At 37.4% G+C, this 26245-nt stretch overlaps 1 protein-coding gene across 1 annotated transcript in view; it reads left to right on the top strand.

Moving 5' to 3' along the window:
- Positions 1–26245, top strand: part of LOC141899288 (metal transporter CNNM4-like) — a 50802-nt gene that overhangs the window by 20874 nt on the left and 3683 nt on the right. Inside the window, exons 3-4 of the mRNA XM_074785498.1 lie at positions 922–1053; positions 22094–22339. Of these exons, the coding sequence (XP_074641599.1) occupies positions 922–1053; positions 22094–22339 (378 nt within the window). The remainder of the gene's footprint in view (positions 1–921; positions 1054–22093; positions 22340–26245) is intronic.

The raw sequence follows: 26245 nt of genomic DNA, 5'->3' as shown, positions 1-26245 counted from the left end.
ATGTCCCATCTTTGATCCTCTTAAAAATTAGTTCTGCATTTGGTACAAACCATTAGAAAAACCAGCATGACAAACCATAAGGCCACATATCATCCCTTCCTTTAAATTGCAGTAAACCTTTAAATTAGTTTGATACTGTGAAGATAAATACTTGGAGCTATCTTGGTTGACGGTTCCTAGAACACCCCAAGGCAATTGCAAATGTATATGAAATTTATTTTGATAAAAAGGACAAATGACGAAAAAAATACAAACAACTCATTTAGAAACTTGATAATGTTCTTATTTTGTTGTAATTAATGTTATCGTTAAGGCGCTTTAAAAAAAAATTTCTTGGATTTCTGATCCGCCGTCGAGAATGCTCGGTTTTCTAGAATAAAAAAAAAAGAATTATTTTTTTTTATTTCCGCTACCTGCCCTAACAAAAAACGGATACTAGAAAGATAAAAAAATCTTATATTTTCTTATGCTTAAAATATATGTGAAACCAGATCTCATCGGTGTGTCAATTTTATTATATTCTTTATGGGTTTATAAACTGTCTAGTGGAATGGCATAAGTTCCAGTCCGTATTGGTCTGACACAGAGCTGTTGCGATACCTCCACAGACGTTTTTGGGGAAGTTTGTTTCTAGGAATAGAAAGGGGTTCCCACCCCAGAAAATTTTTAGAATATTTCATGCAAGCAGGCTCAATCAGTTGCAATCTGAGGCTGTCCGATCACTGGCCAATTTACGTGTCGGCAGCCATTTTTATTGTGAGACCAGCGCTAATTCTACACTAAGATCACGGAATCGTGAAACAATGTAGACTGGTTCCCCTTTACTTTGCATGTATTGATTTTATTTTGCTAATTTAGCAAATGCAGACCATATGCCGACGTTTAAAAATTCAAAAACAAAGATCTTACAATTTGTTTCAGCTGATAATTTAAACAAAAAACCTCGCACAACAAAAAAGCAGGACTTCACCGAATTTAATGCACCTGGATGTGAGAAATGGGAGCAGATGTCACCTCAGCTAGCGCTTGCTACATTCCAGTTCATGTCGACATGTAAGTGTTCTTTGGAATTAGTTTTCAGCTACTTTGCAGAAAACCCTGAGGGGATGAGCTGTCCGGCGTCAACTTTTATTTGTGTCACATCTTCCTCCATAACCTTAAGGGATGTTTTCATGTAACATGGTCCACTTGTTCTCCTTGCTACCTACCCCATTGCTTTCTATTGAGCAATTTTTTATCAGACAACCGGTGGAGCCACCAGAGGGCGACTTGTAAAAATATGTCAGATTTTTGTCACATCATTCTCAGTAACTTAACATTAGATGGTTGTGAAGGTATGTTCTGGACATTCTCCCATTTTTAGTCCACTTGGGACTTTCCTCCCAGCAGGCTTTTGCGTTCACCTGGCGTCTGTTTGTCCTTATAGGGAATCCAGTCATTTTGGGAAGTTTTGAAGACGCTTCAATGGATTGTTTTGATCTTTGGGCTTATCATGGATGAAAACCTTCTGACCATACACGGATTTCTGACCTTTAATTCCATTTTCTTAACCCTTACAATACCACTACCATATGGCATACGGTACAAATTGACAAGCTAGCATACCCGTACTGTATGTGATACAGTATCACTTAACCCTTCTTCTAGAAGGGCATATCTATCAGTATCAGCTGGTGCTGCCATCTGCATAAAATCCAAGATGGCAAGGGCCAGGAAAAAACAATTTGGCTGGATGAAACGGTTCAGCAGCTCGTATATGATGCTGACAGTGATGCGGGTCACTTGGAATTTGGTAGTGAACAAATTGAGAGTGACAACGAATATGACAGCAGCAGTTCAGATGATGAGACTTAGTCAGAAAATAGGTTTATAGTGCCGGCAATGATTTTGCTGATGAAAATGAAATCAGTGAAAAATGAAATCAATTTTTTTAGACCCTGTTGATACGGTTGTCATGGCAACGGACACCAATAACAATAATGAAGAACCAGAAACTGTCCATCCTCAAGGTCACATATATCCAAATTATTTGTCTTATTTGTAAGCCCAAAGGTTATCAACACCCTGGTTAGTTAGTTACCTAATCGTTGGTGGCAAGCTTTTTATAATCGGATGGGCTTATACCAACGTTAGGGATGACAAGGACCAAAACACGGTTGAAAAAAGTAACACTTCAAAAATATACTTTCTATTCACTTCAGTCCACGATTAATGGCTTAATTCACAAACTAACACACATACTTCGAAATAATCCAATTTTATGTATGTTTCGAGTGATTAATCAACATTATTTTGAGAAATTAATTAATTTCTCCACAAATTTCGCCATTGGCCGCCATTTCTCTGTATTGCACATGTGGCATGATAAGACAAGGGGACCTACAAGGATTTATATAAAACTTCCAAGACGAAACGACAATTTTTATTTTTGATGGTTTTCCAACTTATATTTCAAAACTTCGTGTTTTCCAAAATAAATAATGAAATAATAAATTCTGGTAAAAGAAAAATGTAAATAAGTGTTGATTTCTTAATTTTTTTCAATTTCGTCGTTTCGCTTTATTAGTTTGTGCTGTTGTCCTGGCCTCAGTCCACAGGTGCCAGCACCTCCAGTAATTTTCAAAATGGCAGCTGTTGACTCAACGGAAATTTACTCTCACTTTACGGCCGATTTGCACATGGATTAAGATCGTCAGGTGAGGTGTTATAGGTATCAGAAAAAATAAGAAACTGTTGTGCGTCGATTACAACAAAAATTAGATGGATATCTTAGGAGACAATGAAATGCCAGGCAAATTACTCGTCAGTCAAATTGGCTGACGAAGATTGCATACAAAAATGACCTTCCCATTCCTGACTGTGGTTTGTGAAAATATCCGATCTTGAAACTAAACCACAGACAGGTTACTGACTACACCCTGGTATACAATATATCAGTGTCAAATACATAGGTTACAATTTTCTGAGGCCTGAAATTATACCCCAATGAAACCCCTTACATCCGGCCTTCCGACATATTGGTGGAAAAGTTGGTAAATTAGTGGAAAAATAAATCTTTTAGTTGTGCTATTGAAATTTTTACTACATAAAGTAAGGATATATGGCATACAATTTCAGTTGGAATTGAATAGATCAGTGCATTTTGCTGGGAGTCAGCAGTTTATCTGAAACTTTTTCGTGAAGTTTTCATGGTGGCCATCTTGGAGAATGTGACCTTGACCCACATTATTTATGTCTACTTTGTTGGCACAAAAGTTATCAACAACATGCTATATAATTTTTCTGTGTCAGATACCTTGGTAACTATTCCATGAAGCCTCAAATATACCCCTATAAACCCCTAAATTCCCTCTGGTACAGCAGGGGAGACACTGTGGTATTGAAAGGGTTAATTCCTGCGGTAGTTAGCACAACTGTGGAGTCAGAGAAACCAATAGGGCCTATGGCATCTCATTGGAAAAGCGGCTCTAATTCAGGCCCAAACTATTAACATTTTGATCAAAAGAAAGTAAGCTTTTTAGGCTTAAAGTTACTGATTTTTAGCCCACTTGGGACTTTAGTCCCAGCGGGCTATTGCGTTCACTTTTCGTCGGTCGTCCGTCCGTAGACGGAATCCAGTTATTTTGGGAAGTTTTGAAGACGCTTCAAGGTAATATCTTGATATTTGGGTTACACATGTACCGTAAAAACCGGCGTATAAGTCGAGTTTTTAACCCTTGATTTTACCACTAAATTATTGACCTCGACTTATACGCCGAGTACAGTTTTCTACGAAGTATTTTCAGGTCACAAGAAATATTGATTCTACCAGACAAAAAAGACAGTGTTCATCTTCTTACTGCTATAACAGTTTGAATAATTATTTATGATAAATAAAGTTATTTAATGAAAAAAACTTCTTTCATTTTGACACAGCTTCATTTAAAACGATGTATTCATATATGCGCGCTCATAGCAGCGCTTAATACATTAGGCTATATATAGCGTGTGACTCACACTACTGTATCACTATATGGTAGTGTACTATACCTGAGTGTGTGTAACAGTCTGTTGATTAACACACAGCAGCAATCGGGCTGACGCGTGGCGGCGTGCGTGAAGGCACACATCCTTATCAAAACAAACTATTCAATACAATGATACTAGTAATTATTCTTCTAAGAGAAGGGACTCGACTTATAAGCCGGATATATGTTAAAATCATGAAATGTAGGTCTAAAAATCGACCTCGAATTATACGCCGCGTAGACTTATACGCCGGTTTTTACGGTATCTACCCTAGACACATCTTCAGCCCAAAAACTGGCCCTGTCAGATTCAAGATGGCCGACTGGCAGCCATTGTTGTTCGCCAAAATCAGCACTTTTTACACATTTTTGAACTTTTTGAGCGAAATTTTGAAGACTCTTTGATCAATTACCTTGATCTTTCGGATATATGTGAATCCCCCAGGGCCCATCAGCATAACAAAAATTGGGTCGATCGGACACAAGATGGCCGTCCTATGACCTTTTTAGTGCCCAAAAATGTTAGTTTTGGCCCAAATTCTGAGTCCTGTAGCTTCCTACTGGTTTATCATTTCTCATTGCAATTTGTGATGGGTATTCTTTGGAAAGGGATGTTTTATACCTGAGACAGGTATTTTTCATCAGCCAATTATGACGCAATTGGCGGCCATCTTGGTGTCAGCAGTACTCATTCGTAAGTGGGAAAAAGTTTTTCCACATTATATTGATACCTAAGCGTATTTTGTTACCACAATCATTTTGAAAGTTGTAGCTCATAACGTGTTCTATGATTGTGGTGAGTTTCAAGGTCATTGGTTTTTGTATATGGCCACCAGGGGGCGTTGAATAATGCAATATCTTAGTATTTCTATATTATATTCATATCAATGCATATTTTGTAACCACAATCAATTGCAAAGTTGTAGCTCATGACATCATCTATGATTGTGGCAAGTTTTAAGGCCATTAGTTATTCTATATGGTCACCAGGGGGCGTTGAATAGTAGAATAACTTAGTATTTCCTTATTATATTGGTACCTAGGCATATTTTGTTACCATGATCAATTACAAAGTTATAGTTCGTGACATGTTCTATGATTGTGGTGAATTTCAAGGTCATTGGGTTTTGAATATGGTCACCAGGGGGCGCTGAATAGTAGAATAACTTAGTATTTCCATATTAAAGTGGTAACGAGGCATATTTTTTTATCACAATCAATTACAAAATCGTAGCTGCTGACATGTTCTATGATTGCGGTGAGTTTCAAGGTCATTGGATTCTGTATATGGTCACCAGGGGGCGTTGAATATTGAAATTGTTAGATTGTTGAGCATTTGGAACCACTTCCCAAGTGGGCATGGTGTCCCTGGACCCCTAGTTGACTTTGTCGACTCGAAATCTTCATAATGGGTCTGGGGACCTTTCCAGTAATAACTTTCTCACAAAATGCCGTGCATGTAAACTCGTCTTTTGTACCGTACACTTTTGTTATGCGATTAGTGCCATTCAAAACATTACCAAACAAAGATAAAACGTTGAGAAGATGAAACTGTGAAACGTTCCAGTTACGCATTAATTAGCAGTCAAAGTTCGGTTTTTTTTCGTGAATATATGTTCCATCCGGAAAATAAATACCTCAATCTGCGGAGATCACGTGGGCTCTTTCAGCTAATCACTGCTCTTCACCGGGTAGGTTGGCCTGCGTGATCGCGCTTGTGACGCCATTGTGAGAAAGCTGCGCTCTGATTGGTTATTGAGGGAATACCCTTAGCAGCTGGGGTATTCCCCAAACCACCAGTTTAGCTGAACGAGAAATTGCACAAGGGATACACGCCATTTTGACGTCTTGGGTAAGTGAAGTTCATGTTTTTTGCTGAGCATGGTACAATTATCTAATGTAGTGTGAGGATCCAGTTAATTATGGCAATGCTGGCTCCAATGTTGATGGAATTCTGACTTTGATCTATTCTGTCAGTGTCTTAAGCACGCAAAATTCTCACGCCGAAAACTAAATTAAACAACCTGACTACGGTGGTGTTTTCTGTCGATTTCTAGTGACAAAGTATCAAAGTTCGCGTAATTTTTAGCTGCATGTGATTTATTTTCAACCGCATTTGTGTGCCCTTCTAATAATTATTAATCATCAAATTAAAATTTCAACTTAATTTATTTCGCCTGGGAGACGATCTGCTCTCAGCCGTGTATGGGCTTACGTAACCATAAAGTGTGAAATATTTCCATTTTTAGCCCACTTGGGACTTTAGTCCCAGCAGGCTATTGCGTTCACTTTTCGTCCGTCGTCCGTTCGTCCGTTTGTCCGTCCGTCCGTAGACAGAATCCAGTTATTTTGGGAAGTTTTGAAGATGCTTCAAGGTAACGTCTTGATATTTGGGTTACACATGTATCTACCCTAGACACATCTTCAGACCAAAAACTGGCCCTGTCAGAATCAAGATGGCCGACTGGCAGCCATTGTTGTTCACCAGTCCGTAGACGGAATCCAGTTATTTTGGGAAGTTTCGAAGATGCATCAAGGTAACGTCTTGATATTTGGGTTACACATGTATCTACCCTAGACACATCTTCAGCCCAAAAACTGGCCCTGTCAGAATCAAGATGGCCGACTGGCAGCCATTGTTTTTGCCAAAATCAGCACTTTTTACACATTTTTGAACTTTTTGAGGGAAATTTTGAAGACGCTTTGATCAATTACCTTGATCTTTCGGATATATGTGAATCCCCCCAGGGCTCATCAACATAACAAAAATTGGGTCGGTCGGACTCAAGATGGCCGTCCTATGACCTTTTAAGTGCCCAAAAATGTTAATTTTGGCCCGAATTCTGAGTCCTGTAGCTTCCTACTGGTTTGCCATTTCTCATTACAATTTGTGATGGGTGTTCTTTGGAAAGGGATATTTTATACCTGAGACAGGTATTTTTCATCGGCCAATTATGACGCAATTGGCGGCCATCTTGGTGTCACCAGTACTCATTCGTAAGTGGGAAAGTTTTTCCACATTATATTGATACCTAAGCGTATTTTGCTACCACAATCAATTAGAAAGTTGTAGCTCATAACGTGTTCTATGATTGTGGTGAGTTTATAGGTAATTGGAATTCGTATATGGCCACCAAGGGGCGTTGAATAATACAATATCTTAGCATTTCTTTATTATATTCGTACCTATGAATATTTTGTAACCACAATCAATTGGAAAGTTGTAGCTCATGACATCATCTATGATTGTTGCGAGTTTTAAGGACATAAGTTTTTCTATATGGTCACCAGGGGGCGTTGAATAGTAGAATAACTTAGTATTTCGTTATTATATTGGTACCTAGGCATATTTTGTTACCATGATCAATTGCAAAGTTGTAGTTCATGACATGTTCTATGATTGTGGTGAGTTTCGAGGTCATTGGGTTTTGAATATGGTCACCAGGGGGCGTTGAATAGTAGAATGACTTAGTATTTCCATATTAAATTGGTAACGCGGCATATTTTGTTATCACAATCAATTACAAAACCGTAGCAGCTGACATGTTCTATGATTGTGGTGAGTTTTAAGGTCATTGGTTTTTGTGAATGGTCACCAGGGGGCGTTGAATATTGAAATTGTTAGATTGTTGAGCATTTGAAACCACTTCCCAAGTGGGCATGGTGTCCCTGGACCCCTAGTTTTTCAGATTCATTGTCCTCAATCTCTGCTTCTGGATTCTGCTTAGGTGGGTTTTTTGGTTTACCTTTGTCAGCAATATGATGTTGGCATTGAGCCAATTCATGTAAAATTGCGTTACGTTTTTATGTGAGCATTCGTTTCATTGGTTCTCGTATTAAACGACGTATAATCGATGCGATTGAAGACATGGCGATCCTCCGTCGATGACATGGTCAACTGAGTTAAAATTCTACGAAAAAATTTTTGGCGGGAAAATTCTTAGCTCTTGGTCTCGCAATGACCTTGGTTGGGGGGCGTCGTCTCTACGAGCGAGTGGGATTGGCTGTTTTTGGGATATACGGGGAATTCCGGCGCTACTGAAATAATTATGGGAAAGCCATAGAATGGCGTACGTTTCATTGGACTAGGTGCCGTTCATGTGCGAATTTCAAATTCTCATTGCTGGTGAGGATGTAATCAGTTCACACATCCGCTATAGTTATTGTTTCATTTTAATACCCGGTGATTGTTTTGATTGACATTGAAGTGTAAGCGAACATTCTCTTACACGAGGCCTCCACTTGCGCGCGGAGTGCTACACGACACACAAGCTCGTACAGTACACAACTATTTTATTTTAGCGCGTGCATGTTTGACATGAAAATAGGCTGAGGATGAGCGCTGTGTTTTCTGTTTGATAGAATTTGTAATAAATTGTAATTTCTTGTGATCTGAAAATATTAAGCAGCAAACTACAAGTATAGGTCGAGGTCTGAATATTGCAGTCGTAAATTCCAGGATTTAAAACGATCTAATAGCTATGGTGGCTGATTCGGGCCATGTAAAAAAAATCACAAATGGTGCACATTTTTTTTAAAGACGGCTAAAAGTCGTTTTTCATGCAATAAAACGAAAATTACCATGTTAAAATGAGAAATTACCGCGTTAAAACAAGAAAAAGTCATTTTATTGGCAATAAAACGAGAAAAAGTTGTTTTATTGCGCGATAAAACGAGAAAAAGTCGTTTTATCGCCGATAAAACGAACTTTTTCGTTTTATTGCCGCATTAAAACGAAAAATAGCGCTATAAAACGAAAATTACCACTGCCGACGTATGAGCTACATATGTTTGAATTCAAGTGTGAAAACATGCCTTGACATGTGGCCTAATTGAAGTTTTCCAGGAAACTGGCAGTGTTCCAACAATCTGCCATTCATTCTCATAGTGACTATATTAAAGCTGGTAACGTAAAAGCACACACATTACTGTTTCATTTTTAACACAAGAAATGACGCGCTGGATGAAGTTATAATTTTTGAATAATTCTCGAAATCTACGCTTTTAGACAAATTTCCCGTGCACAACTTAGATGATTTCTGCGGTATTGTTTCCATGTAAAAAAGGTGATAAATTTTTTTTTTTTTTGCCCAAAAATTTAGCAATTCTACTTACCTACTGACTCATCCTGAAAAGTTGAGTTGGTGTTACGGCAAACAGACAATTATTTTGGGATGGCCTTATTTGAATATTTTTTCGTATTGTGAAACATATTTTTTTTTAAAATATTAAATAGTTTCCCTGCCACGCCTACCTGTACACTACAGAATTTTGGACGTGGACCGTAACCAAATGTATATCTTTGGTCTTGTTTGACTACAAAATAATTCTTTAAGAAAAATAAAATACAATATAAACTTGTGGAACTTTGAAATCATGAATTAAAAAGATTTTTCAAGCAATGCCCTTATTCCAGCTTTCAAGGTAAACCACACTTTGCCCATGGGCAATTTTTTTTCAGTATTTCTGTCATTTCAATATGGGACGGAGGGCAAGTTATTGTGACAGTCGTTTTTCCGCAACCAATGCCAACGGTAACAAGATCGTAGGGTTTTCCATGGCTGGCCTAATAGATATCCTAACTTGACAAGCCCTGACAGTGTATTGAATACTTTTTATTTCTGTTTTGATTAGGCAGAAACTAAATTGGTACATTTCTATTGTTTCAGATTTGTAAAATGGATGTTGAATGATACGTACAATCCCTATTCGGTTTCTATTTGTCTATACTACAGCAAACACCGGAATAGCTTCAAAATCGATACGCCACTGGATTAAGACAATTCTTATATGAAACAATCTAGTGGTACCAGCACGTGCAGTAGTGATAGATCGGACATTGAATTTCGCTCAGACTGCACATTTAAACAAAAGTTGAAGTTAATACAATTCAAGGCTCAATGGACTCACTGCTCGTCAACAACTTGTTTGCAATCAAACTGTTTTGCATTTTCAAAAATATCGAGAATCAGGTCGATTTTGATCTAATCACATGTTTTATTCAGCCACATATCTTCACTTCAAATCTAGAAAATAAAGAGCATGGTTCAATGTTTATTTTGGGACCATAGAATTTGTTGTACAAGTTAGTTAAATGTCCAAGCTTATTCATACTTTGCTAGTGATAACCTTTAAGTCCTAATAGCAATGACAGTCTTGGTGATTTTTTAAAACTTTTAAACAGGTCTTTAAGTATTATTGCTGAAATTTGTTATATCGTTACATTATTAACTGTGTTTGTAATGACAAATTATGTGTTATAATCAGGACTTTATGAAATTTTTCATTGAGAGATTTAATATTGCAATATTTTTGAAAATGCTTTCAATAAAGTTTGAATAAGTTGGACAACCATTTTTCGTCTTCTCTGTGAAGTTTTTGCTGTGTCTGTTATTCATCTGCTTCACTGATATGCAGTTTGAAACTGGAGTGGTTGGATAGAGCATCAAACATAAACCTCAAAAGGAATTACCAGCGAAAAGTTTTAGCTCATGTGGAACTGTCAGAAAATATCCCCAGAAAACAAGCATATTTTAAAATTAAGACATTATTGAATTCTAAATTACATTTCAGCACAAGTGGTGACATATATATTTGTTATACATGTAAGTGTAATTGATATATTTAAGAAACATTGATCCAGCCTGCCGGGCGAGGCAGGACCTGTCTTTTTCCCAAACTGGAACTTCGATTATCTCGACGAAGTCTCAAGGTCCATGGACCTCTTGTTCATTGAAAATTGTCGATAATTGATAACTTGCGACCGACTTCATTCACTTTTGCATCTAAGCTGGTCTGCAACTTCATTGCCTCCATGGTTGAGGAAAGAGCCCTGATGTCTGCTTCATCATGACTTTGGAGCATATTGTGTGGCCTAGCCAGCCCGGCCCGGCCAGTCCCCAGTTTGGCTATCACTTGATATAATGCTTTTGCAAATATTGAAATTTGAATATGGTCGAGGATGAAAAACACTTTCTGTTGTTCTGTCCACTTTATACTCGTGTAAGAAATACCCTATTCGAAATGCTTCGCGGCGAATTCGTGGATATTGACCTAATATCTGACCATGAACTATTTATATTTTTAATGAGCATGAGCAACAATGACCATGAAATTTGTATTTTAGTCAGTAATTCAATTAGTTCCATTGCCGATATCAGGATGGCGTCAGGGATTTAAATAAATCTACTGGGGTCAATCTACTGTGCTGCCATCTTTGAACACATCCGGTCAACTTTTTCATGTTTTATCCGGTATATCTTTTCACATGTTTAATATGTTTTATAATTTGTCATCATTTTAACCATTTCTTTGTCTTGTTTAACTTTGTTGACGTGTCACTAAAATGTTTTATTGTAAAATTTATTAGTGTCAATGAAGTACTTGAATTGAATTGAATTGAATTATCCTCTTGAGTCTGGGTTGAAGTAGACATTATTGTCATTTAAGATAACTTGTTTATGTTATTCTGTATGAATTACGCATGTGTCTTTTATGTTGTATTTTCTTATTTTAAAATTTGTAACTTTATTGAATTTGGGAATTTTATATGTAATAAGGTTCAATTAAGAATTGATTTGAATTGTCAGCTAATACACATGCTATCAGAGGACACGGAGCCGTATATGACAGCTATGTTATTATAAATTGCTAATCTCATGAAACCCGCATACCCCTTATATCGAACATATTTTCTAAAACATTTGAATATTGAAATTATATGTTTACACATTTTTAGCCCACTTGGGACTTTAGTCCCAGCGGGCTATTGCGTTCACTTTTCGTCGGTCGTCCGTCCGTAGACGGAATCCAGTTATTTTGGGAAGTTTTGAAGACGCTTCAAGGTAACGTCTTGATATTTGGGTTACACATGTATCTACCCTAGACACATCTTCAGCCCAAAAACTGGCCCTGTCAGAATCAAGATCAACATAACAAAAATTGGGTCGATCGGATTCAAGATGGCTGTCCTATGACCTTTTTAGTGCCCAAAAATCCTGTAGCTTCCTACTGGTTTGCCATTTCTCATTACAATTTGTGATGGGTAATAATAATAATAATAATAATAATAATAATAATAATAATAAAAAGTTCTTTTAAAGCGCTTTTCCGCAGTATCCCATGCTCAAAGCGCTATCTCCTGGAAATACTGCAAAAACAGGTATGTCTTTAGAGCGTTGCGAAAAGATCCTTCGTCAACTGTGGAACGAATGGAAATGGGTAGTCTATTCCAAAGGTAGGTTGCACAGCTAGAAAAGGCACGGTCGCCATATTTGGATTTAGAACGAGGAACGTGTAAAGCAAAGCTGGTAGAAGAACGAGTGCGCCCCTCTACCCTACGTAGCAGATTTGACAAGTAAACTGGAGCAGATCCATGGATACAACGGTTTACGGTTGACAAGATCTTAAACTCGATTCTAGCCTGGACAGGCAGCCAATGGAGTTCTATGAGAATAGGTTTTATTCTATCAAACTTCCTTTTACGACACACTAATCTGGCTGCCATATTTTGTACTCGCTGAAGAGGCGCTAATGTTTTTGCTAGTAGTCCGTAAAGTATTCCATTGTTAAAATCAAGACGGGACAGGACGAAAGCATGAACTAATTTTATAGTGCTGTTTTGGTCCAAGAATCGGCGTATGCGACCAATTTTATACAAAGACGCGTAAGCAGCTTTACAAGTACGTTTAATATGCTCCTGCATAGTCATACCCTGGTCCAACCAAGCCCCTAGGTCCTTAACAGACTCAGAGGTTGTAATCGGAACACCGTCTACTTCAATCTCAGGCACTCATCCAACTTTTCTCGTAGACACAAGATTAACAGCCTCCGTCTTTGGAGGGTTCAGCGCGAGCTTATTAGCAGTAAGCCATGATTTAATATCCGTTATACAGGTCTCCATGTTTTTCACCATTATGTCACGCTGCGATCACCGAGCGCAACCGAATCAATAAGCTGATAATCATCAGCAAACAGTTGATAATCCAAGGAATGATCACGCATCACATTGCTCAGCGGTAGGGTGTAGACAGTGAACAATATAGGGCCTAGCACTGATCCCTGCGGCACACCAAATTGGAGAGGAACGGATTCCGACAGTTGACCGGAGATGTAGAGTGAAAGAGTTCTCCCCTGCAGATAGGATACAAACCAGCACAATGCCACATCACTCACTCCAATACACGTTCGGAGCCTTTCAAGCATGATAGTATGGTCAACGGTATCAAAAGCAGCGGTTCAATCCAATAACGTTAGAAGCACTTCATGGCCAGAGTCCAACGATGTAAGAATCTGGTCAGTTACTTTCATTAATACCGACTCAGTACTATGGCCTCTTCGATACACCGATTGGTTCGGGTCGTAGAGACCGTTAAGTGTCAGGTGAGTGATGAGACGCACAGCTGCAACACGTTCGATTAGCTTGGACAAATAGCTCAAGTTAGAAACAGGCCTGAAACTCCCGCGGGCATCCTTGTCCATTGAGGGTTTTTTGAGAAGTGGCTTCACAATCGCAAATTTCAAAGCAGTAGGAAACTGCCCACTCTCCAACGATTTATTTACTATGGACACTAACACAGGTAGTAATGACTCGATACACCCCTTTATTACAACTGTTGGAATGGGGTCGAAAGAACAATATTATGGGTATTCTTTGGAAAGGGATGTTTTATACCTGAGACAGGTATTTTTCATCAGCCAATTATGACGCAATTGGCGGCCATCTTGGTGTCACCAGTACTCATTCGTAAGTGGGAAAAAGATTTTCCACATTATATTGATACCTAAGCGTATTTTGCTACCACAATCAATTAGAAAGTTGTAGCTCATAATGTGTTCTATGATTGTGGTGAGTTTCAAGGTAATTGGATTTCGTATATGGCCACCAGGGGGCATTGAATAATACAATATCTTAGCATTTCTTTATTATATTCGTACCTATGCAGATTATATTGATACCTAAGCATATTTTGTAACCACAATCAATTGGAAAGTTGTAGCTCATGACATCATCTATGATTGTTGCGAGTTTTAAGGACATAAGTTTTTCTATATGGTCACCAGGGGGCGTTGAATAGTAGAATAACTTAGTATTTCCTTATTATATTGGTACCTAGGCATATTTTGTTACCATGATCAATTGCAAAGTTGTAGTTCATGACATGTTCAATGATTGTGGTGAGTTTCGAGGTCATTGGGTTTCGAATATGGTCACCAGGGGGCGTTGAATAGTAGAATGACTTAGTATTTCCATATTAAATTGGTAACGAGGCATATTTTGTTATCACAATCAATTACAAAATCGTAGCTGCTGACATGTTCTATGATTGTGGTGAGTTTCAAGGTCATTGGTTTTTGTAAATGGTCACCAGGGGGCGTTGAATGTTGAAATTGTTAGATTGTTGAGCATTTGAAACCACTTCCCAAGTGGGCATGGTGTCCCTGGACCCCTAGTTATATTGACTGCTTGTAGCCGCCGATGAAATTCATGCCAGCCCTACACAGGTTGTAGATAGCTTCGTCATTCCACCGGCATCCCCATGTCAGGGTCTTACTTTTATATCAGACTTCCAAATCGTGTATACATCCGCCATTTTGACTGAATGATCCGATTTACTTATCATTTCTATTTATGCCTGCCGCTTCTGATATAATCATACATCCTTTACTATTACAATATGTCTTCTAATGTTATTCAATGCAATGTAACATTTCGACGTTCAAATAGAGCTCATTATATAATCACAGGAAGTCATTCTACATCTTTCTACATCTTCGTCAATAATATTTTGCCAAATAGCTTGTATGTGTACACATAGACCTGTGACGTTTTGCACATCGATTTACCGTTGTCGTTTGTAAAATGACGCTGAATGGTTAACATTGTTAAGGTTTAATGATGGTTTACGTTTTATAAGGCGACAAAAAACTAGAATCCATCCCGACGAAGTTCACAACTCACTCTGCGACAATTGTATTGATTTCTCAGCTGTGTGCATAAAACGTTAGATGGCTAAATGGTACCTGGCATTAACCATCACTCTACTGAATTCATCACGTAGTTTAATCAATACCTCTTGAGCTGCCTTCTAGTGCGCTCGTGTCTTGTATGATAGTCTGTTGAACGAGTCGTGGAAGAATGAAGAGTGCTGCAACTGATGAAGCGCAAGCAACAAAAAAGTTGTGTTAGAAATCTAATTTTGTATTCCATTTCATTAGTATTTTCTTGTTTTTGTGGTTCTCTTTCCATCATAATCTCGGCTTGATTACGTATGTACACACAGTGTAAAGCTACTTTTTTGTTTAGGAAGAATTTTTCATTCAAAAACTACTCTACTGATGAGGAATCAATATTTTTCATAATCTATGAAAAAACTATGAATTTGGAGGAGACTATTATCAAAACTACCCCAAATTTGTTTTTGGTGTTGAGAGGTCTAATTTTTATCATTTTTGGTTAGTAGATTCTTCATTGGCCAGAAATGATTGACACAATTTGAAGCAAAGTTGTACAGTTTATCATGCTAATACTCCCTCTTCAGTTTCAAGGTCATGCAGATATCTATATGGCAAACATGTCATTTGAACATTTCTTTCATATTTCAAAGAAATGTTTTTGATAGCACTTTTCAGAGGTTGGCAGCCCTGCCTTTATTTTAGCATTGGTTAACGTCTATGACATCATGCCAATCAGGGCCGCACTTTTTTGCCCGATCAAGATTATTTCTGAAGGCACATTTCGGTTGGTTGCTGTACATAAAATATAGGCCCTATTCATTGTATCTACTATGATGTATGTATTTTATCAATCGGAGGCAGACACGTGCGCGCGGCGACAGTAGTAATGTAAATAGGCTTCTACTGTTGCCATGCGCGTTCTTGGCGAATACCTTCACTTCAGATATTATACACTGCCATGAGTTTTAGTGAGCATTCATCGGCGCATTTTAACTGCAATAATTCAGGGCTCAACCGGTAATGCGATTGTTATAGAATGAGGATGTGGCACATAGGAAATAGCCATTACCTCCCAAAATATAGTAGTCGTTCAAGATCGCTCTAAGTGCTTGGAAAACGCTTTTAATTTCTAGAATTTTCTCTGGGGAAGGCCCCCAACCCCCCCTCCCCCGGAATAGCTTCGCGTCTCAGGTGCTCGCGAGTGCCTGCTACACGTATGTAACTAAAAAAAAACCAGATTTTATAGGTCGGTTTTCTCATCTCTGCAAAGATGAATAGAATAAATCATTCTCTCGAGTCTACTCTATGTGCTACTGACATCATTGGCTAGCTAGTTTAGAAAATCAATACCACCTGCAGCACTCCTTACTGCGGTGTTTGTTGGAAAATCGATACTGCCAGCAGCACCCTGACTGTTCAGTATCCAGCTAACCGACAGATGAAAAATGGTGTCTTATATTTAGCTCTATATATGCTACGTGGTCTAGTGATTGTTTTAATGTAGAGAACAAGTGGCAATTTTTCCGCCAAAATACCTTCACTGATGATGTAGTTTCTTGTATACCTGTTAGAGGGCAGCAATTCCTTGCGGTGTAACTTTTTTAAAAAGTTTATTCATGTTTATTGGTAAAAGGGATGCAAAGAAATGAAAATTCCAATCAAGCAACTGTTTTTAGCCCACTTGGGACTTTAATCACAGCGGGGCTATTGCATTATCTTTTTGTCCGTCGTCCGTTCGTCCATCCGTAGACGGAATCCAGTTATTTTGGGAAGTTTTTAAGACACTTCAATGTTATGTCTTGATATTTGTATTACACATGTATCTACCCTAGACACATCTTCAGCCCAAAAACTGGTCCTGTCAGAATCAAGATGGCCGACTGGCAGCCATTGTTGTTTGCCAAAATCAGCACTTATTAAACATTTGTGTGTTTTTTGAGGGAAATTTTGAAGACGCGATGATCAATTGGGGGCCGGTTTCACGAAGCATAATTAACTTTAATTATAATTAGGACCTAAATCATGATTAAATTTCCTTAATCATGATTAGTTAATTACGATTAAAATTCGGTTTCACGAAAGGGTTTAATTACAAAATTAACTAATTACATAATTAGGCAACTTAATTACAATTTAACTGTATCAAAATGGCGGAACTTTAGACAGCCATTTGCTGTCCAAGCATCAACAACCTTCCTTGTTTAGAGGAATAGAGAAATTCACTCCTTTGGGAGTTAAAGATTGCTCTGAAAGGTCTCAGGAACCAGTGGAAAAACTTAGCAAGATGTCTCAAAAGTTTTTAAATAGAAACTCACCTCCAGTCAGCAAAATAAAATCCTCGTAAATGGGGTTTATTTCCGAGCAGCACTTTTTAACACTAACTCCATAGATATGTACTCTACTGACAGAAATCTATCATATGTATTGACAAAATCAATTAATTCAATACTTCTAAGTATGTGGTGGTCGTGCTGACAAAAACATAGGACGTTTGAAAATAAATCAATAGAATTTAGAGTATTGACATGCCTTTTTTACAAAAGGCAAAAAATCCAAACAATATTTGAGCCAAACAATCTGAAAAACTGAATAAGTGTAGGAATTGCCGTCGTCAATTAATAAACACCAAATTCCATGAATAATATCTGCAGCTTTTTGTTTTTAATAATAAACTAATGATGATTAAATGGTTTAATTACACTCTAGTGGAGAATTAAATTTTGTAATTAACTTAATTATAATTAAAGTTGATTACGTTTTGTGAAACACCTAACTTGATTAAATCATGATAATTTACTCATGATTAGTGATTTAATCATAATTAAGGGTTAATTACGCTTTGTGAAACCGGCCCCTGGATCTTTCGTATGTATGTGAACCCCCAAGTGTCCATCAGCATAAGAAGAATTGGGTCAATCAGACTCAAGATGGCTGTAGTATGAACTTTTTGGGATCAGCCTATTATGATGCAATTGGCGGCCATCTTGGTGTCATCAGTACTCATTTGTAGGCGGAAAAAAGTTTTCAGGCCAGCCGTAGGCTGAGCCTATTACTATACAAATGGAGCGAATTTAAATGACATGGTTTCCAGAGCAAAGGCTCTTTGTCTGTGCAACTGAGCATATAATCATACAAATCATTCATTAAAACATTATCCATTCTCCAAACTCTACGTAGCTGAATTTTGAAAGAGGGCCTCGTTAAAATTTATATGAGCTTTTTCGCGAATATCTGATCGCAAGAATATCGGTTTTGAAAAGCCAATCAGAAAGCAAAGACTCCTCTATGATTGGCTTAGCCGCAGAAATCAGCAGGTGTTCACATGAACCCGCAGTATCGTCTACCGTTTAACTTCCTGGTTTTATTTTTAGATCTAAAGTTGTATTTCAAGATCGATTTCTGTGAAAGCTTTAGTTGATTTGGGTTTTGAGAGGAATATTTTTATTAGCACTACAGAAAATATCGTTGACAATTGTGCAAAGTCCAGAAAAAATAGCTTTTTCTTAAATCGGAAAGATGACCTTGATATGCTAATTAGCCATGTGCTCAAATACAAATTCAATCAAATTTTATTTAGCAAAAAATATCAAATCCAATTCAATTTTGTTTTATTGAGCAAATTTCAGAAAATTTAATTCTATTCTACATTAAAATCAATAAGACCAAGGGAAAAGATTTATCTGAGGTGTTTGTTCCTGCCAGATCCAGTCGCTGTCTGTGCTACTTATGTATTCTACGATTGTATTGTGTAAATTATTAGGTATTGACTCTCAGCTGGGAGTGTATTACGACAAATTTAACCCACAGAATGCATCATCATGTACCATTTTATGAAAAGCTGACAGGCTGGCCATAGTGCCCCTTGGGGTTTTTGTTCTACATTATATTGATACCTAAGCATATTTTGTTAGCACAATCAATTGGAAAGTTGTAGGTCATAACGTGTTCTATGATTCTATGAATTGTTTGTTTTAATGGTATTAACTCGTCAAGAAGGGGTATAACTATCGGAGTTCCCCAAGGTTCTATTCTCGGTCCTCTTTTATATCTATTATTCATAAATGATTGTGTCAATGCTTCAAAAATTCTTGACTTCACCCTTTTTGCAGATGACACAACATGCTTCGCTTATTCAAAAGATCATAAGATATTCCAACTGATAAACAATGAACTCATCAAACTTCGAATGTGGTTTCAAGTTAATAAATTGTCTCTTAACCTTGAAAAATGTTATTTTATGATTTTCGGAAATTTCAAGGGTACCCCTTGTGCCATAAAAATTGGAAATGTGCCAATAAAGCAATTTCATTCCACAAAATTTCTTGGTTTATATATTGATAGTAAACTGACGTGGTCTGACCACATATCATTTGTCTGTAAAAAGATCTTTCGTAGTATTGGTGTTTTGAATAGAGTTAAAAGACGATTGCCAGTTTTAGTGATGAAAACCTTATACTATAGTTTTGTTTACCCGTATCTCCAATACTGCAATTTTATCTGAGGCAATAACTACGAATCGAGAATCAGGCCAATAATCCTACTTCAAAAGCGTGCGATCAGGGTTATATCGAAGGTTACCTTCTTTGACCATACAGCCCCCATCTTCAAAAACTTAGGTATCCTTACTTTTCGAGCAATGACGAAATTTCAATTGTGCTTTTTCATATTTAAATATAAGGATTCACTACTGCCTAACTCGTTTTCAGATTATTAGGGTTTTCTGACTTTCGTCGAAAACCCTCTTGAAGTTCTGTTGATTATTATTATTATATATTTTCCGCCGATTTCGTCAAATAAAATTCATCTTCATTCAGATTCGGCAACTGACAGCTTCGAAATGAAATGTATAAATTGATACTGTAATAACGGTCTCTTTGATCCAACAGATTGTCTGAATGTACTTTCCATCCTATGTGAAACTTAAAATTACTTATTAGGTTACTGTAAATAAAGAATTGAATTGAATTGTTAGACAACAAGCACCGGCGAAATAACAGTTTGTGACGTCATTTAGTAAGTAAATAAAGGAGGGCTCCGAGAATTTCCAATTCACGGGGACTATACTGGGGTTAGACCATTCAACTAAAAAGAGGATTGCTCCGATAATATCCAAATCATCTCATTTTATTTTTTCCATCGAATACCCGGTAATTAATTTTACCTTTCGATCACATGCATCCAGAAAAAACCCGTTATCGCTGCTTTGCAGCTATATTTTTTCATTAAATTCCGACTTTCACCATCATCATACCCGAAACCATCATGCATTCAAAGTAAAACAATTTAGAACCAATCGAAAGAAATTTTCATTAGAAGTATCAGCCCCTCTAACTTGGAATAACTTACCTTACTCACTGAAGATCATTGGATCAGTATCCCCTCCGGTTTTTAAACGTGCTCTCAAACAGTATCTTCTCAATTAATGTTTCGATAACCTTGCCAGTCTCTGCCATCTGGCACTTAAATATTTTCAGTGTGAATGTGGTGTGAAAGAGAGTGTGATTGGGTGTACGAGGGTGGCATGAATATCATATAAACCTTAACAGGTTTCTTCATGTTTTCCTCCATCTTGAATTTTTGTATTTGTATTACTTTGTACGATTATTATAATTCAAAATGGAAAAATAAAATAATAATAAAATAATGAAATAATGATATTGGTGGGATTCAAGGTCATTGCTTATTGTAAATGGCCACCAGGGGCGTTGAATAATACAAAAACTTAGAATTTCTATATCATACTTGTACCCTTGCATATTTTGTTACCACAATTAATTGCAAAGTTTTAGCTCATGACATTTTCTATGATCGTGGTGAGTTTTAAGGACATAAGTTGTTCTATATGGTCTCCAGGGGGTGTTGAATGGAAGAATAATTTGGTATTTCCTTATTATACTGATACCTAGGCATATTTTGTTACCATGTTCAATTGCAAAGTTGTAACTCATGACATGTTCTATGATTGTGGTGAGATTCAAGGTCATTGGTTTTTGTATATGGTCACCAGTGGGCGTTGAATATTGAAATTGTTAGATTGTTGAGCATTTGAAACCGTTTCCCAAGTAGGCATGGCATCCCTGGACCCCTAGTTTTATTCAATACCCCCAATAAGATTTAGATACAGTCTGTAATATTAATGTGCGAATACTCATTGCTCCAATTTTGATGATTACATTTTATATGCAACTAACGACGAATAGACAATTCATACGGTTGGTTTTATTCTTAATTGGTAACGGTTTAATGCAAATACATACGAGTCATAAGTACAAGATGTGCAAACATGCCTAACAAGGACCATTATGTTTGGAGGGTTTCCTATTGTGTCTCTATATAACTTATTTATTATGCTACGTTTGGTAGGAAATACGAAATATTTAACCATTTTCATGTTTTATAAATTCAACCTTTAATTATGTCCTGAGACGTGAGTGTGCTTACCAGAGCGAATAATACGCACTTGATTAAATACAGAGACCGGACTCTATAGTGACAACACAAATTTAACCGTTCGTAACACATGTATTACAGTTTGCATTTTCTATTTCTGTTAGAGACAAATGATTATGAACACCATGGATGAAAAAAAAAGAAAGATGACTAACGCATAAAAGAACTCAAATTTGTCATGCTTGTTTTTTAAGGAATTTCGGGTTCATCACTCAGAAGAAAGCAAATGTCCCTGGGAAATTGGTACAATGATTTGTCCCTGTGAAAAATGTTCATGTCCCTGAGATGATATCTGTAGGGTTGGCAGATCTGACAATGTTCCATTATATTGCCGTACCTACGCATGTTTTGTAGCACAATCAGCTGCAAATTTTTTTTTGGAGCTCATATGATTAGTGTGTTAATTCACCGGGGGGTGTTGAATATTGAATTATCAGATTGTCAAGCATTTCATTAATTTGGAATGGTATCCCTGGACCCTAGTTTAATGTTTTGACCTGTTTTGAGGTTTGGGAATTTTTTAATGCGCCTACAAAATATCACCATTTTCAAACAACACTTAAATATGTACACCAATCCTTATAAGCAGGACCCTTAGTCCTCCAGTTGTTTCTTCCACTGAGCCTCCTTTTAACTTATTAATGTAATATCAATATTTACCTAATTGATTTTTTTTTCAGCTGTTGAACCATTCAAAGCAGAGATGATATCTGAAGTAGTGTTGCAGCGTTTGCTACGTCAAAATATAATTTTGAGCTTACGCTATGAAGATAAAGACCCTGACCATAATATAATATTTGAACGGGGTAAACCATGTGATTATTTTGTACTTGTACTACAAGGTCGTGTCTCGGTTATTGTTGGTAAGGAAAACCTTATGTTTGAAGGTGGACCATTCACATTCTTCGGATTACAGGCTCTTCAATGTAAGTGCAATGTTTTTAGTTACTAAGCATACAGATTATACAGATTCATATGATGCTTGAAGGATTACTATATTCCCGACAAATTCATTGGGGATATTGTTTTCGCTGTGGTACATTGTTGTGCCTCAATGACCTTTGAATCTTTAGGTTTTTGTAAAACATGGGTGTTTGGTGGCATGAACATGAACCTATTTAGTTTAAATTGCATTCAAGATCGCTGGTAAGCAGCCATCTTGGATTCCAAAAAAGTATATTTTGGGCTCTAAATGTGTCAGTACTTTTGAGAATTGATATTTCACATAGATCTGGTCCTTTCAGGACTATTTCAAGTCAGGTGGTTTGATAAGACTGACATTTTCAGCTCCAATAGTTTAGTGATAAACAGGGTAAAAAAAATTTGGGGGAATTTCGTGGGAACCCTGTTGATAACGCTTTGTTGCTTATTAATGAAAATTATAATGCATACCTGAAGACCCATTATTTGGAGAAGTTCATTTTGAATAACTGGTGACATGTACCGCTTCCCTGCTTTATTGATCCAATCGCTGAGTAACGAGTCATCCTCAGACCGGAGTTTAAGCAACTGAAAAAAGTTCTAAAAAACTGAAAAAGAGTCTATCTCTTCATGATCTCTCAGAGCTTCTGCTCGACGTGCCAAGTCCTTAAGCGTGGGACAATTTTCAAAAGACAATGTCTCCTATCTTTCTTGTTCTGAAAATACAAAGCAGCAGGCATATATGAAATATTGTTTTCTCTTCAAAATTAAAGTGTACTGGCACAACTTGGAGATTTGGAGTCAAAGTACCAATCATGGTAGATGCCTGGACCATGACCGACTGAGTCATTTAATTACATTGGAAAAAAATCAAATGAAGGACAAACCTGGCCATTCTAATGTGCAATCATTTCTCCTACATTCTGGTTCTTTTGCCTCTGCCTTCCAATGAAAATTTGTATGCCTCTCTGCGAATCAATCCTGTTGTGTTTTGTCATAGATCCAGATACCTCATTCCAGTTGTTGTAACCTCTCGTAATGAAAGCAGTGTCGAATCTCTTGTTCTGCACTAATTTATCGGAGGAGAAAACTGACCTACAATAAATACAAAGGACATGGTCCTTCTCTTCATTGTAGGTGAGCCATTCATATTGACCGAAGTACTCCTGCTTACAGCGAGCTAGGCAAACAGTTGTACAACCATATGCCCCGTTCGGAAATGCATAATCCCTTTTTGGTCTATGTCTACTTACATCTGAAAATCAGGAAAAATTCAATCAATCAAAACTACAGTTATGAGTATATTATAATAAAAACAAACCTTACATCGCTGCTGTATAATTCTAAGCTTCATGGGACCCATCAGAGAGTGGGAACATTGCCATCATTATTCATATTTCACAAATACATTGGAATTTGTTTCACTCTTCACCCTTCCATAACCAAGATTAATCTTTAAATATCTATGCTAAATACAAGTGCAAAAGGACATACCAGGTTCTACAGACGGTGGATCAACATAATTAGGCGCTCTTAGTTGAATCTCATCTAGTACTGGCTCATCGTCGATGGCTGCTTGCTGAATCTCATCTAGTACTGACTCATCGTTGATTCAAATTCAAAATTGACCGTTAAAAATGACCTTTTCAACATTAATCAGGTGGAAATGGCCATTTTTTAGATAATTTAAGTGCCCTTTCAAACATTACACCCCGAGCCTGCCATTTTTAACATTTAAAACAAAAGTGCCCTTTTTAAGAATTCTTTAGGCCCACATAAATTTAACTCGCACAAAATGTGCCCTTTTAAAAAAATACGACCCGATTTAAGTGCCCCTTTTAATCATTATACCCCACACGACAAGTGCCCTTTTCATAAGGCCTAAATTCATTAGTAAGTCTGTTACACGAATCGACACACTAGACTACAACTACACACAATCACATTTTGATTTTTTTGTGTGCACCTAAACAGGCTTCAAATAGTATAGCATCGCTTGGCTTCAGACTCCAAGGCTTCTGCTGCTCTCTCACCCTCCATTGGCGGGCTGGCATGATTAATTTCTAACATTACATGCGTGATTATGGTGATTAAACGACAAAATAATTCATTTTCGGAATATTTTTCTGTGAAACCCTAACCTGGAAGTAAACAATGCGATCCTATTTAGTGATTGAATTGTAGACTGGTCGCCTGTCCAATTCTGCCCCACCTGTATTCGCAGTCAGAATAGCTGAAGTAGACCGTCTACCTGAATCGCAGAACTCGAAACCGGTACGATACGATAGTGGTCAGCGGTGTCGAATCCCACGAAAGGCAACATCGCATGGCGAATGTATTCACGGAACGATCACGAGTGACTCAGTACATATTTCTCGAACCCCCCTTAGTTTTTTTTTATGGATTTAGACGTTTTAGGTACCTTCTAAAATTCGTCAAAAACATTTTTTGTCCGACAAATGTCAGATCGTCAGACCCCTTGCTACGCGCCTGAAGTATCGTAGGATTTTTTGGTGGTACGGTGAAATTGAATTTGATATCTCAATTTCTTTGAATTCTTTCTCCAATGAGATTTTTGATGAATTCTAAAAATCTATAGAACTAACGAAAGAGTTCTGCCATTGTTTGTGATCGAGTCTCGCTCCAAAAAGAGCGCAGTAGCCCATTCTCGTTGTAACTAATTCGATTTAGCCGATTTAATCCTGCTCTGTAGCAGGATTAGATTTTCGGGTTAGACTTATTCGAATTACCGTTAACTCATTTTTTTGTGAAACGACCATTGAAAATTAACCTCAAAATTATAATTTGGATTAGCAAACTAACCCAAATTAGAGGCTTTTAGAGGCTCTAACCCAAATTAGAATCTCCGTTTGTGAAACCGGGCCATGGCCTCTTTTCTGGAATCAACCTGCACTCTTAGAAATTTGACATGTACCCTTATACATACAAAACAAACAAACATTTGAAAAATAATCTGAGTTCATGGTTAATAATACTAAGATTCATGCACTTCCTTGTCCCTAATCTGCGTGGGTGATTGGATTGATTGTATCAATAAATGACCAGCATGGTCACATACTGGACGTATCGGCCCCACTCCGCGCGGTTCCGCCACCGTGCGGGATTTACGCGAAGCAGCAAAAACAAACATGGCTACTCTCTCAATTTTCAATGATAGAAATCGTGTGTGCATTTCAATTATTTCGGCTGTTAGGGTTTTAAGGCACAATATAAGTTGATGATGTGATATGGCGATGTTAATTAATGATAATTCCGCAGTGAAGCTAGTCACGAATGGTGCCGATCGAGTGTACAGCTGCCAAAAACACTGAAATGTGCATAGTTGCGTAACTATTTGCAGTGAATTGCAGACGAAACATGACTCCTTAACGGCCGTTTAAAAAAAAATTATACCAATCGCAATTGTAAAATAAAAATAAGATAAAAGCTAAGTTAAAATTCTGGCTATTTCTAAAATGTTATTACTAATTTTTAGCCCACTTGGGACTTTAGTCCCAGCGGGCTATTGCGTTCACTTTTCGTCCGTCGTCCGTCCGTCCGTCCGTAGACGGAATCCAGTTATTATGGGAAGTTTTAAAGACGCTTCAAGGTAACGTCTTGATATTTGGGTTACACATGTATCTACCCTAGACACATCTTCAGCCCTAAAACTGGCCCTGTCAGAATCAAGATGGCCGACTGGCAGCCATTGTTGTTCGCCAAAATCAGCACTTTTTACACATTTTTGAATTTTTTGGCGGAAATTTTGAAGACGCTTTGATCAATTACCTTGATCTTTCGGACATATGTGAATCCCCCCAGGGCCCATCAACATAACAAAAATTGGGTCGGTCGGACTCAAGATGGCCGTCCTATGACCTTTTTAGTGCCCAAAAATGTTAATTTTGGCC

The sequence above is a fragment of the Tubulanus polymorphus genome, chromosome 2 (genome assembly GCF_964204645.1).
Source record: "Tubulanus polymorphus chromosome 2, tnTubPoly1.2, whole genome shotgun sequence".
Lineage (NCBI taxonomy): Eukaryota > Metazoa > Nemertea > Palaeonemertea > Tubulaniformes > Tubulanidae > Tubulanus > Tubulanus polymorphus.
Note: the sequence above shows the minus strand (reverse complement) of the source record. Positions and strands in the feature narration are given on the sequence as shown.